Genomic DNA, 13,174 nt, shown 5'->3' with positions numbered 1-13,174 from the left:
TGTCCAGCCCTTCTGATCTGAAGTTTCCAGAGCAGAAGAGCTTTACCTCCTTGGGACAGTTCTCATACCCTGTGTATCACCCATCCTTTTAAGAGCTACAGTGCTGTCATACAGCATTTTAAGTCTGTGCCCTCTCCCACTCCAACCCCCAGGTTTTATAAAGTAACTAAGAAAACAGTATATACACACCAGTAGCAATGGTCACTTTTGTACAAATTTCTGGCTGTAAAGCTCATGTTCTGTTTCTTCTCTAAGGAAGGTGAAGTCTGCTACATCACCCTGACAAGACCCACATCACCGCCCCTGCTACTTGAGGGGAAAAAAAACATACAGTTCACTTGTTCATTGACCAGTACTGAAATATGTTTTAACAGATAACAGTAGCGATCCTCAGCAAAAGTCTACCTGAGGTCATGGTCATGTTTCCTGAGGCAATGTTCAGTCTAGGCCTGGAAGTCTAATGTAAGGCTGAAGACCTTTCTCTAGACCTGCCATCTCATCCTTCTGACTTCATTTATACTTTCCCCATCTACAATACACAATGAGAAAGGATCATGGTTTAGTTAGAACAAGTGCTTCTCAGGACATAATCCTGCTGTCTGATTGTTAGCTTTGTGCAAGATACTTAGCAATTCTTCATTCATACTTGCTAAACTATTCAGGTTTTCCCCTACCTGAACATTATGTGAACAGATCTGCTCAGATACATTGAACAGTCCAAAAGAAACTGCACTACCACCGCTAACAATTAAGTCTAGGAAATCAGATACAGACAAAATCCACTACCCATTAAGAGAAGTAGCTTGGTCCCAAGTTTTTTCTTCTGTGCAATGCGAGCACAGCTAAGCTGAACCTCCCAGTCAGCGCCGCTACAAGAGGGTTAAACCAGATGACCTTCCAAGGTCCCTTCCAAATAACAGTACTCCATAATCTACCTTGCAAGTGACCCAATTCAGAAGATGCACATCACCTTTGTAAGGTTTTTAGAAGCATTTATAGGCAGAGGCCATGTTTTTTTAAATAAAAGTTTAATTCCTTCATCAGGTCTTAAGTTTAAACACAAATGCTGCTGAAAATCCTCACACCGCTGCTCCGATGTCCTGGCTCTTGGCTCTCAGGGCATTGGCAGTGTGGCAGCAGGGGCTCCAATACAGGAGGCAGGAATCAGACTCTCTGTAGAGCTCAGTGCAGGATGCAAAGCAAAGAAGCAAGAGATACACACTTTCCAGACAAACACCAATTCTTATACAAAAAGAAAAACCCTACACTGTAATAGAAGTGTTAACATTGCCACAGGACAGGAGTTCTAGGAAGGGAGAGAAGTCTTCAGTAAAAGGCACAACTAAAAAAGTACTTCCCTAGATCTTAACCAAGTCTTTCAGTTAGTTCCACTTATACCCCAGACCCTAGCCTCTCAAAGCCATGCTGATTACTTTAGCAAGTAATTTCAAGTTCCTTCTGTTCCCTTTTTCCCTTCCTCCAGCTCAAAAACAAATAAGAGGAGTGCTTATAAAAACCAGAGCATAAAACAGCTCAGTATATAACCCAGTAAGAGTCCAGGAGAGACAGTTTACCTTACGATTGTCTGGTACAGTTACTAAATATTCAAGTTTCAGATGATACTTACTACATCCGGGAGCCTCAGCCAGCTCTCGTTTTGGTATTTTTCTTTCAGGCACTTTGCTGCCTGTCAGGTTGGTGTTAGATCTACAGTTTTCCCAGTACTATGTATCACCAGCCTCTTCAACCCATTGCTGTAAGCACTCATTAGCAGCATCAGACCCAGACCAAGGGCTTCTTCAGATTTTGTAGTCCTGCAGCCTCCTATGCTCCTTGGTTTAAGATCTTTTGCAAGGAGCAACACTTTCAAGGCAAGGCAGACAGCAACCAGGACAAGCAGCCAGAATGTGTCAGTAACTTACAAGACAACAGGATTGCAGGCAATGAGAGGCTAAGGCAGCTGGACACAAAGCTGTTGCATATCAGGTCACCCCAGCATCTGAGCAGGCACTTGCTAGATGCAACAACCAAGCTACTATGGGATAAAGAGGCTCAGTTTACTAGCGTACCAGTAAAAAAAGGATCAAGGATTCGCACAGCAAGTCAAGGTGCAGCTATAGTACATGACAGCAGTCCTCTAGTTGCTAGCAAGGCTAACAGTAAGCTGCAAAATTGAGGAACTGGTTTTAGCCTACACTAGAAACTAAAGCACACAACCACCATGAGTCCTCTGCACAAGAGGGAGAAGAATGCTTGTCCAGGATGCACCTTCACCACTAAGTTAACACAGCAAGGTAGTACTGCATGGACTATGCTCTTACCTTCACTTTGCTGTGTAGCATGCTAAAGGGCATTTAATTTCATCAATAATTAAGATGAATTCAAGTTTGCAAGCTACACTGATCTCCTTTCATGGGAGGAAGCTGTAGCAGAACCACCTCCCAGGTGTCCCCCAGAGCTTCACCTAGGGTCAAGCTTGGCCAAGATACAAGCCTTCCCCATCGCTCTTCAAGGGCTTCTGTCAGGTATAAAGTGGTAAGACAGCCAGCAGTCTCTCAGGCTCTTGCTGTAGATCCAGATCAACATGTCCTAGGGAGCTCTACTTTCCAAACAATTTAGGGTGCACATGCCAGATCATCTAAACCTGCCCACAGACAAACCCTCTCCCCCCCCACCTCAAAATAATTGTGGAAATTAGCCATGTGTCAGTCCTGCTCTCCACAGATCTGCAGAATTGAGTCAATACTACCGATAAGCCCCAATGCACAGGGTTGCTGGTGGGGTTGGGGTGTTACAGAGATAAGCTTCCCCCCGCCAGCCTCCCAGTGTTGGGATCAGAGCCAGTAAGCTTGACTTAAGCAGGAGGAGCTGTGGAGAACTGCACTGGAACAAGCAGAGTCTTCTACTGAACTTTACAACAAGCTGAACAACTTTTGGTTTTAAAAAAAGCCATACAAGCAGCAGCTGGTATCTGTTGTTATAAAGGGACATGGCTGAATAGGTAGGAAACAGATTCCCCATTATGAGTCCTCCTGATGGCCTCCGCAAGGATCATTGAGATGTCAATCACCTAGAGGGGAAGAAAGATGCATCAGCATCACTGAGAAAAGACATCAAGCCTGGAAGAACAGCTGGTAAGTTAGGAAGAACTTAAAGAGTAAACTCATCACCCAAATATATAACATGCCAGATGCAGACAAGTGACTTCTACACATGATTGGGATTTAATTACATATAATTCTGAAGATATTCTACATATAGCACTACAAGAATTATTTCACTGTTGATCTTTGTCAGGATGACAGGCTACTGTCACCTTTCTTTGCTGACACTCCCTAAGCTCAGTCTGTTTATCCTAAGACTATCTTATTCACTTTGTGTAGGTTGCAGAAAAGTTAGGGGAGTCTAAATCAAGATCAGATCGCTTCCCTTGAGTCATGAGGCTTTACCATCACTGCCAGCAGTCTAAGAAACCTGAAGCTACTGTGCTGCAGCTAAGCTCCCAGTCACTGTGCTGGCTCCACCTGGTGGGGTAATCCAGTTAACAAAAGGGAAAAATCAAGTCTCAGTTAAACTGTAGCTCTGAACCCCAGCAGTGAAAGCATTTCGATATATGTAGTCTCAGTAAGAAGCACCGTGTTCATGGTGCGTTAAGCAAACTAAGTGAAATCCATATTTAACATTTTCTTTCTTCTGAATAGTTTGCCTCCTAAGGAAGGAAAGAAAAAAACTGAAGAGCTGTAGAGCAGACAGAGCATGAGACTTACAACAAATCCTTTAGTTCTGTATTTCTCAATACTGAACATCAGATGTTAGCGTAAAAGAGTGAGGTATTAAGTGAGAGCCTGAAAAACTACTCCACTGCAATCTTTGGCTACAGCTACTTACATACTGATTACCAGTTTAACATTTTGCCTACATTAACTGTAGTGTGGAGCTTGGACAGAAGTTGAAGCATCAGGCATCTTTTGGATGTGCTCAGCTGCAGGAATATCATCCAGAAGTTAGTGTTGAAAAAGATGCAACCCAACAGCAGTTTGCAATCAGCTTTAACTTACTTCCAAAAGCAGCTTAAAATTCAGGGCAGCTTCAACCAGTTGAGCTTCCTTTTCACCAGAACCCCAGTACTGGGGAACCTGCTACACTTACAACACAGTACTAGCTGAGTCTTAGCAGTTGCATTCGCTTTCCAGAACTTCCCCAAATGCCTGCGTCCTATGTCTGTGCTGCGAAGCCAGTATTTAGGATGTCCTTGGCTGTGTATGCTATAGCAGTATGTGAAGCTTCTGATGGACCTATTATGCCTGAATGCTCAGAGATAAAGCTGCAATTTCCAGCTGTCCATTAACACAGGAAATCCTCAAGTTCTGCTTAGCTTAAGTTGCACAGCCAATTTTTTTTCTTCCAGGAAAGTCAGCCTCAGCTTGGGAAAAAAAATGCCACAGTACTTTTCCTAAATGGAAAACCCAAGACATGGAGTGAGCATCAAGAGACCAGCTTTTAGCTTTCATGTGGATGGCAAAAGCTTTTTTGTTTATCTTTGGGAAGTATCTGAACATTGTACTGTGGAGCTGTGTCAACTGCTCTTAGTCAAACCAGCAAGACATGTCCGTGGGACAAGACTGCACTCCCTCTCCAGCCTACTTGCACTGCTGTTATGACCAGACATGAAGCATTCACTTTCCCCAGACCAGGCCTACTTTGCTTCACAAAAGGAAGGGACACTCTGCTTAAAGGGCTGGGCATTAGGTGATAGATACACAACTGAAGTGGCATTATCAGCTTCAGAAGTTCCATCTACTTCTGCTTCAGTATTACATGTCATCAGCATATCACTCCTCCAAAGCGTACAGATACAACTGCTTGCTTATATCACGGCCCCATTAGACCAGTGATCTGATCTAGGTAAAACAAGCCCTGAAAAAAATTTACTTAAATGAACTGTTTAAGATGAGCTGGATTAGAAGCTGCATTTTATCAGTGTAACAGGTCTGTTATTCTCTTGTTCCTATTGCTGTGGGATTAGTCAACACTGCCACTGATTCCGGTACCAATGAAGCTGCTGTAAGCACTAGACAGTATTATGGGGTTTTCCCACCAACAGGGGGACAGACAAGTGCTACCACCCCCCAGGAGTGACAGAAGAGAAAGTAGGTGCTCACCTGGATTTTAGGGCACTGCTTCATCTTGTCCTCCTGGGGTATTGTGTTTGTGACTACAACTGCCTCAAAACAGGCATTATTGATCCGAGAAATTGCTGGCCCAGAAAAGATCCCGTGAGTTAAGATGGCATAAACTTTGGTGGCTCCAGCTGACACAAGCCTACAAGGGGGGAAAAAAAAGGAGAAGAATGAGAAATTCTTAGCAAGTATTAACTGACATTAGTGCAGGGCACATGGTAAGCATGAAAGGAGACCATACCATATGCTTAGGGGACAGGCTACCTTTGATTCCCCCCTCCAGCCCACTATTGATGTGGGGGAAGAAAACAGTTTAACAAGTACCATAAAACCCACCACAGGCAAAGTATACATTGAAAAAAATACTGTTCTTAGCCCTGGGACATTTGGAATAGATCATACAAATCACCTTCCATGATTTTTGCCAACACAAGGTAGCAGATATTTAATACTGAGTGTTGCATATGCTCGTGTTTCTAGTGTAGAAGGCTTGAAAGATAGCAAAGCTTGAAAAGCTTACTTCTAATAGAAATTCAGATGTATGACCATAAGTTGATGGACCAGACAGCACCTAGTTCTACCTAGCATAGTCAGTGATGGTCTAGCGGAAGACATACTTTCAACACAAGCATTTTTCAAATAAAAAAAGACACTACAGGCTTCTAGCTATTCCCACTGTGAGAACTTTAACTAGGCTTTTTACTTATTATGTAGGACATGAGATAGATAGTCAAGAAAATTTATGTTACTTTATGAAACTTGACATGCAAATAATCTGATTAACTCGTTACATAGCGTTCACTAACAATAGGTTTCTGATTTAGGAAAGAATCAGTCAGCCCTACTCACTTGTCCGCAGCATGACAGATGGTACCACATGTGTCTGCCATATCATCTACCAGAATGGCCACTCTGTCTTTCACATCACCCACCAGCACCATGCGATCCACTTCATTGGCCTTCTTGCGCTCCTTGTGAATGAGGGCGAAGTCTACATTCAATCGATCTGCAATGGAGGTCACTCTGAAGAAAGAACAGTTTCCAAACAACATTTAACTCCACACAACAGCTTCAATCAAATCTCTTAAAGCTATTAAGCACAAACTGCCACTGCAGTAAGAGAAGCTGTCACCACATCTGTTACTGCTCCCAAGCAATTAATAGAAGACACTGCCACCTTAGTTTCCCTTCAAGCAGTTAAAGTACAGTCTCTGATCTAATCTCTCCCAATGACAGCAACTAGATTAAGATAAAAGTCTTTCATCTGGACCACTGTCAATTAATAAGCTCAAAACAAACCTTAACCAGCAAGTTTGGCAAACCTGAAGTGATCAGAATGCTTGGGAAGTTGTCATCTTTATAACACTACACTGGAAAGGCTTAAGTTGTGCTATACCAGGGATCTACTTGCACTCATATAAGCATTCAATTGTCATGCATACAAGTGCTGGCACAAGGACAGTGGCAGGAATACACATCCAAGATACAAGTCCACCACCTCACATTTACTTTGGTTAAAGTGACCACAGAACAACCTTACTAGAGGGACCTAAACTTAATATTGATACTGATGAGTAAAGAGTTTAAAAGCATTAAGAGTGAGAAGGAACAAAATACACATGCCCCTAAGAAATTCTACACTTGAGATAAGTAGACTCCTAGCCTCAGTAGGTCAGACTCATCACCCTGGGAGTCCTACACAAGATTATTTAACTAAACTGTTTACTAAAGTATTTAGTTCTGCAGTATCTCCATAAAATATTGCACCAACTAAGGTCGACACATTCAGTTTAAGTGGCTTTTGAAGAGGTTTTTTCAAGCGTCAGATTATAGCTGGCTGACTTGGCATTTCATATACTGCATTATGTGTCAAGCTACAGAAGTAGCTGAATATACAAAAGGTCTTGTCCAATACATGGGCCACAACAAAGCTACAGGAAGGCATACAGCAACCTACAGCAGTAGTAGCGCTTGGCTGTTTGTAACAGATAGCTTAAAACGCTCTAAAGTATGTGAATCAGATCAGCACGCACCAACTTTTTGGTGCGACAGTCCTGGATTAAAGAACACATCTGCATCCCTCTGCTGTTCACATGTAGCCCTTATACAGAAGCATCAAGGAACAGCCTAGTTTCTCCTAATAAGCACCTGAGAACATTCTGAACTGCCCACAAACTAGCATATTTATCTGCAGAAAGATGGGAGATTGTCAGATTCAAGTAGAAATGTGCTATAACATATGCTGCTGCTTTTTAGAAACAAACTACCTTCCTTGCCCTCAGGGAAGAGGAAGAATAGCAGCAGGCTTAATTTCCAGTTAGATATTAAAATCAAGAGTAATAAAGTAAAAAAATGCCTCAATAGACTAAGCTTAATACTGCAAAGAAAACAGCCTGGATAAAAATGTATCATTAACCAGCAGCAGTAACCTTGTCTTGGCATAGAGGTATGAGCTACACGATTCCCTCCTTCAACCTGCATAACTACCCTTCTATAAAAAATTGTTTTAGTCCAAGGATGTAGTAACTTGCAATTCCTACCTATGCAGCTGTGATTCTAGAAGCTATTTAATTCTCCACATAGCCCAAGAAATCTTCTAAACATTCCCTAGGAAGAATATCTGACCACTCTTCACTAGCTGTCACAGACTGTCTTACAGAAGGCAGGCTGGCAGAGGGAACATGTCTTAGGAATAAGGTCACAAGCACTCTCAGGAATTCAAGTAGATATAGAAGAAGCACCGCAAGCTAGCTGTCTGACAGCTTACCTCTTGGCTCCACCAGCATCTGGTGAAACAATGGTACAGTTCTTCCACTCTGCAATATTCTCTTTGATCCATTTCAGTACAGCAGGCTCAGCATATAAGTTATCAACAGGGATATCAAAAAAACCCTGCAAGGAAGACGACAGGAACAGATGTAGCTGAAGGTCACATTCCCAAAACAGTCGGAGGAAGCCTTCTATATGATCAGGCATGCAGCCACCGCCTTTCCACAACTTTCAGCTTTCCTTTCTACTTCCCTTAATGCAAGGGCAGTAGCCTTTGGGATACACAGAATAGTAATGTGAGAAGCCTTCAGAGCCAGAAACAGTTTAGCAGCATAACTAACACTTTACATCTGACATCTTCACAACATGGAACTAGTTCTATTCTAAGGGGGTGCAGAAACCCAGCATCAAACACACTCATTTTCAGAGCAGCTAGCTGCCTGTTTACAAAGTCAGTCTTTAAAGCTCATTACCTACACTATTTGCATCTACAGGAAACATATGAAAAAGGTTTGAGTAACATTTGTTTTTAAACTAATGCAGCTGGTTCCACAACATTACACTGACCCAGCAGACTCCTCCAGGTAAACCTCAAAGGTCACAAAAAGCCAGAAGTTAATCCTGGACAGGGAGTAATAGGCAAGAGAGCGGGGGCAGTGACTCTAGAGGAATGCTTCAAAGTATAGGGGTAACAGACCTCTCCTACCATCATTCCTTCTGCACTCAGCAACCCAGCAACTACAAGAACCAGGTTGAAACCAGCCAGATGCTGGAAGCTTATATGCACAAACCTCATTATTCAATTGAATGTCACCATTGCTGCTGGTAAAAGGTAAACCCTATGGCACACAGCACAACTCCAAGCCTCTTAGGGAAGAGGCATACCCCCTTGGGCTCTGTTCTTTTATTTCATTATCTTTCTGAAAGTCTTCTCAGCTCTGCTGCCGCCACCGCCCCCCCCCCTAGATTTTTTGTTCCATCTGAGACAAGTATTTCTGGGCAAATTATACTGGAAGAAATTATACTGCAGTGTGAACAGCTGCATTTTCAACTGTTAAAATGACAGCCAGCCCACCTACTTCACCAGGCAGTAGATATCTTACCCTTCTGGATTCAAAGTGTTTGCAGCAATACAATAGATCTCCTCCTCTCTGCCACACCCCTCTCAGTTGCACTGAGTTGGTTTCTTGGTCTCAGAGCACTTGCTCAGGGTGAAAAGAGACAAGACTGATAATTTAACAGCTTGCTGTCCCTCCTCTCCCTGGTATATGCTCTTGCCACTCCTCTTACAGTTTTGGTCAATATTTTAATTGCTCTGTGTGACTATTCTGTTCACTAAGCCAGCAAAACTCATAATTTTCAATTCACAAGCAGCTTGGGAGAGAACCAAAGCCAACTTATTTGGAGGGGTGGTACTAAATGGATACAAGTGGGATTGTCCACCTTGTCAGCAGCAAGCTATCAGATCACTGTCGTGGTCAACTGAACCCTCACAAGCAGCAGTGCCAGTACACCTGGAGACAGAGCTAACCTCAGGGCAGCAGTATTACCAGCCACTGTGTCAAACAGCACTGCTTCCTTCTTCCTGATAATTCAGTAAATATCAGAAAGCTCTGCTCAATATTTAAGAACACACTTGATAAAGCCATTCTCCATCTCAAATTCCTCAAAGGACCAGTTAAGAATATACAGTGTCACTGTGTGGCAATAAAGTTGCATGGATCATTTACTAGCCCAACATTCATTTACACAAGACTCATTATGCTTAGTCTGATCAAGAACAGCTATAATTTAATTTACAGATGAACCCGTTACCCATGTCCCCATCCTCTTCTGACTGATTCTACAACTCCATTCCAGTCCCATGTTCCCAAGTCCTTATCACTGCTGTGCCTAAAAAAAGCAGATCACTGGAAAGCCTGCAAGGCAGTAAAGAGGCTCAGATTAGAGCAGGTAAGTACTTCCCTGATTTTAGCTCCTACCTGAATCTGAGATGCATGCAGGTCCATGGTGATTATATGATCTGCACCTGCCACAGACAGCATATTTGCAACCAGCTTGGCAGAGATTGGAGCTCGGCTCTAGTACAGGAAAAAACAGTATTTAAGACAAGTTTAACTCCTTCATCAAGATGTCAGTCTTCCACTTCTAGGCAATGATTCACAAGCAGTTACTAAAGGGAGTACTCATTAACATTGCATCTTTTCATCAACTGGTGATTACAGCTTGGTGTATTTTCCAATAAGAACTAGATCTTTACGAAAAGATGAATCTGCAGTCTGATGCCCTGAGGTTTAAAGAAATTAAACTAAGTTTTATCTTCTCCTCTACATATTCAACTTCATCTAATCCCTATCCAGCAGTCAGGACTTTCAAGGTGTGCATTCATCTTCCCAGCAGAAACCTTTACCACATCCCTTACCTTGTCCTTTTTGTCCTGCCGAGCATAAGGGAAGCAGGGTATGACAGCTGTGACTCTGCTGGCTGAGGCAATCTTACAGGCATTTATCATGATAAGGAGCTCCATCAGATTGTCATTGATTTCACCGCAGCCACTCTGCACAATGTAGACATCCTCCCCACGTACACTCTCGCCTATTTCCACACTGGGAACAGAGGAGGAAAGGAGAGTTGTATCCAAATACAAATTAAAACACAGCCATTACATATGCCTGCAGAGCAACCAATGGATTGCATTCCCAAGGGTCTGTGGGTGACAGTGTCATATAATCAAGGGTGTTGAGCAGGAACAGCATTGCTTATTTGCTCAGTAACTATTTCACATCGCTCACTAATCAAATTTAATGGTTCCATCAGTAAGGCTAAAAGCACTCAGCCCATACTCTCGATCTCAACACAAGCTGAGCATGTAAACACCCCAAGAACAGACCTTGTTCCCCCTGAATCAGAAGTACAACCACCTCAGCTAAAAGCCGTAAGTGTACAAAGGAAGCAAGGATGATGGCCAGTCAGCAAAGAAAGCCGAGCCAAACTTCTACCAGAAGCTATGCTGCAGCCTATTATGAGATTTAGAGTCATAACAGCTATTCACTGGCTTGAACAGAGAAGCCCTCCAGCATTTCACTTTGGAAAGGCTTTTGGGGTTAATTTCCTCCTGGATGTAATGCACACTAATCCCTGCTGATGAAGGGACTGAATACAAGCCAAAGGTCCTGTTTGCCAGCAGCAAACTGCCAGCTTCAGCACGTGTATCAAGACACCTGCACCAGAGGCAGGGTTGGAAAGAAAGCAGTAGTAGTCTTAGGTTTGAGGTTTCATACAGGGCAATGCTGCAGAAGGCCTTTTGTAGGAACAGATTAACTACTAAGTACTTCCAACATTTCAGTTTAGAGAAGCCTGCCACACATTTGGAAGTAATCAGAAGTCAGTCTACTGAGGATAAAGCTCTTCCATGGTTTCTTTCTTCTTGCGCTGGAGATGCTCACCCACTCTGCAGACTGCTGCCACATCAAACTCTAGGAACAAGTAGACAGACAATCACCCAACCCACTCCTAATGGCTTCACTTGTAGAGCACCTTAGGGTAGATTTCCAATTTTAATATTTCATTCTCTGATCTTCCTCCCCTCTTCAACATGTTTTTGATAACCATTAGGTGTTTATAGTCTTACTGCTCAATATCCATCAGCAAACTGCTATCATCTTCATTCAACACTGACTTACAGCATACACCAATCTCTCATGAAGAATTTCAGCCAGCATGAAAGCTTTCTGCTAAGCAAGTGCCTGAATTAACAGTAGTTAGTATAGAAGTGTCATCTCCAACTGTACTTACTAACAGTCTAGTATTAAGCTGGTTCACGACATTTATTGTACAAAAGTATCAATGAACTAGTCTGTTAAAACAATCTTACTTTTTCTGGGAAGCATCTGCTGTCAGTTTATTAGGGTAAATAAGATGTCCATTAGGTCTTAAAGTCACATTACCTGTTGACATAAGAACCTGCTGGCTAGCCAACTGGATGGATAAGAGCAGTTAATAAAGAGCAACGAGAACAGTGCAGTGGCTGTAAATCAAACAGACTCTTTTTACAACTCTCCTCTACAACTCTTTGTACCACCTCTGAAGTTTTCAGTTACAATCAATACTCATGCAATAGAAACATAATAATATTCTATACCATGTGTACATCCTGGATTCTCCTGGAAAAAATTACTGTCTCCAGAAGAAAGGAGTGGGTTGGAGCAATCATTCAAGGGTCTTTGTATTATACTGTGAGGTGTATACATGCTTAGTGTACTTCTCTAAAGCAATCTTTAAGAGCTCCAAATAGTTTTTAGCCTCTCCTTTCTTTTAGCTTCTTCAAGTAGAATGGCAGCAAGACTTATAAAGCATAGACACAGAAAACAAAACGAATCTTAGGTTTCAGAGCTTGCGGGGAGCACAGACTGCATGACTGCAACTGCATCATGGGCTGCAAGGTGGTGTCAGCCTCTGATCCTTCCTGAATAATTTTATCAATACCTCTTTAAGACTCTGATGCTCTTCAGAATAGTTTAAAGGCATCGGCTACACCCTAAGCACAAAACTATCAAGCCTCAAGCAATCACAGTCTAGACTAAGCATGGAAGAGGCTAATCAACGTGGATGAAAACCCCAGGAGGTGCATTCCCATCAGCTCCTAGCTTTTGGGGTGCTGGGGGCAGGGTCCGGCTGGTGAATTCTGCCGCTCCAACCTGTCATAGCAGCCAGGTGACACAAAGCCTTTCCTCCACGTGTAGGAGGGTAGGACCACGGCCCCCCCCCAAGGTGCCGTGAAAACATAAAACCGCCGGTGGGAAGCCCAGCACACCGCGGCACAGCCCGCATGGGAGAGACGCTTCTCAGCGGAGGCCGCTAGAGGCATTGCCGGGGCCGCGCAGCCGCCCAGCACATGGCTCACCGCCGCCGGGAGCTCTCTAGGGAGCACCACAGCCCCGGCCTCTCCCTGTACGAAAGCCCACCCCCCGGGGCTCCACCACTCCCCGGGATGTCACGCTTTACCGGGCCCGTTGTCTCCGCTCCCTCTCGCCCAGCCGCGCAGCCGCCCAGCACATGGCTCACCGCCGCCGGGAGCTCTCTAGGGAGCACCACAGCCCCGGCCTCTCCCTGTACGAAAGCCCACCCCCCGGGGCTCCACCACTCCCCGGGATGTCACGCTGTACCGGGCCCGTTGTCTCCGCTCCCTCTCGCCCAGCACTCGGTAAACCCCGGCTCGGCGGCAC

General features: G+C 43.7%; 1 protein-coding gene across 1 annotated transcript; it reads right to left on the bottom strand.

Annotated features, from left to right (window-relative positions):
• Nucleotides 1-1,011: 1,011 nt before the first annotated feature.
• On the bottom strand, nt 1,012-13,173 carry PRPS1 (phosphoribosyl pyrophosphate synthetase 1; the record flags this gene model as incomplete). The annotated part of the gene is made up of 7 exons (XM_009331731.1): nt 1,012-3,070; nt 5,163-5,322; nt 6,030-6,203; nt 7,948-8,072; nt 9,932-10,030; nt 10,372-10,555; nt 13,115-13,173. Coding segments are annotated over 7 exons (894 nt in total), but the record flags the coding sequence as incomplete, so codon positions are not given.
• Nucleotide 13,174: the final 1 nt, after the last annotated feature.

The sequence above is a fragment of the Pygoscelis adeliae genome, unplaced genomic scaffold (assembly GCF_000699105.1).
Source record: "Pygoscelis adeliae isolate BGI_AS28 unplaced genomic scaffold, ASM69910v1 Scaffold79, whole genome shotgun sequence".
NCBI lineage: Eukaryota > Metazoa > Chordata > Aves > Sphenisciformes > Spheniscidae > Pygoscelis > Pygoscelis adeliae.
Note: the sequence above shows the minus strand (reverse complement) of the source record. Positions and strands in the feature narration are given on the sequence as shown.